At 46.2% G+C, this 1,313-nt stretch overlaps 1 protein-coding gene across 1 annotated transcript; it reads left to right on the forward strand.

Annotated features, from left to right (window-relative positions):
- Nucleotides 1–2: 2 nt before the first annotated feature.
- TM35_001111040 (uncharacterized protein) lies at nucleotides 3–1,013 on the forward strand (the record flags this gene model as incomplete). Its single annotated transcript, XM_029031709.1, has 1 exon — nucleotides 3–1,013. A coding segment is annotated over one exon (1,011 nt), but the record flags the coding sequence as incomplete, so codon positions are not given.
- Nucleotides 1,014–1,313: the final 300 nt, after the last annotated feature.

Genomic DNA, 1,313 nt, shown 5'->3' on the forward strand with positions numbered 1-1,313 from the left:
CGGCTGCTGCTGCTGTTGATAATGACAGTCCCAGTGGCCGTGGTGTATCCCGTGGGGCTGTGGAGGTGTCGTGCGGGGCCGGCGGTGCGCTGCGTGTACGCCCCGCTGCTGAGAGCGAGTGGCTCACATGCGGTGCGGGCAGCCGTGTGTCTGCATGTGGGAAGTACGCAGACCTCTGCCGCCAGCGTACCGCAAGAAGAGCAACAAGAAGAAAAACCATTGTTACCACTACTACTAATACTGGACAGCCAAAGGCGGTGATGGCGGCTGATGGTGGTCCTGATGTTCCGGAGTGGAATGATTTTCTTGGATCAGCAATCTATGATTATGATTGTTTTAATCAATCAAAAAATACTTCAGTTAATGGAATGAACTGTACTCATTGGAAAACTCATGGGAAGATTGATGGAAGACAGGAACGTTCCAGTGGATCAGACTTAGACAGGCAAGCACCGCTACAGGAAGAAGAATTGCTAGAACAGAAGGAGGCACGAGATGATTTGAAGAATGATGCGCAACAGAATGATCAATCGCAAGTGGCTAACGCGGGTAAAGGAAGTCATCGAGAACAATCATCTACGAATCTTGAAAACCCAGAAAAGGCTGCCAAAACTGCACCCCAATCTGTTGAAAATGCCGTGGATGGAACAGTGTTGCAGAATACATCAGTACTTCTTTCTACTACCGAGAGTGCACCTGAAGAGGGCAGCACAACTTCGACAGCATCCACTAACGAGAATACAGGTACCAGTGCGACTGCTGCAGACATGGATGTAAGTCCGAAAACGGAAATTGAAGAGACCACTTCCACCACTCCGCCAAGCACTGAGAACACTACCACACAAGCACCAACCACCACTCCATCTCCTTTACCCAAGCCAGAGATCACCAACAACATCACTTCCACTGTAAAGAACAAGGCCAGTGTTGACAGCAGTGTCAATCCTGTGTGGATGCGCACTGCAGCACCGCTGCTGATTGTGGGTGTGTTGTTCTTCTTTACTGTGTGCTGAACAATGGGTCTCATCTGAGGACAAATAATAATAATGGTTATACTAACATTATCATATTTGCTTATATCCCCCATGGGTGAATAACCTAATAATATGTTTACCAGCTTTCTCTTTTAATTCGAATACATTTTCTTTTACTTTTGTGTGTGTGTTCCTTTTCTAATAATTCCATTACTTGCTTTTCCCGTTGTGTGTGTTTGCAGAAAACTGGGCTTTTCTGTTTACTGACGGTATACATCTCTTGCTACTACACACAGATGTGTGTGTGTCGAGTAATTTAATATACATAAACTAGAGCCA

Source organism: Trypanosoma theileri (assembly GCF_002087225.1).
Source record: "Trypanosoma theileri isolate Edinburgh chromosome Unknown TM35_Tth_111_V1, whole genome shotgun sequence".
NCBI lineage: Eukaryota > Euglenozoa > Kinetoplastea > Trypanosomatida > Trypanosomatidae > Trypanosoma > Trypanosoma theileri.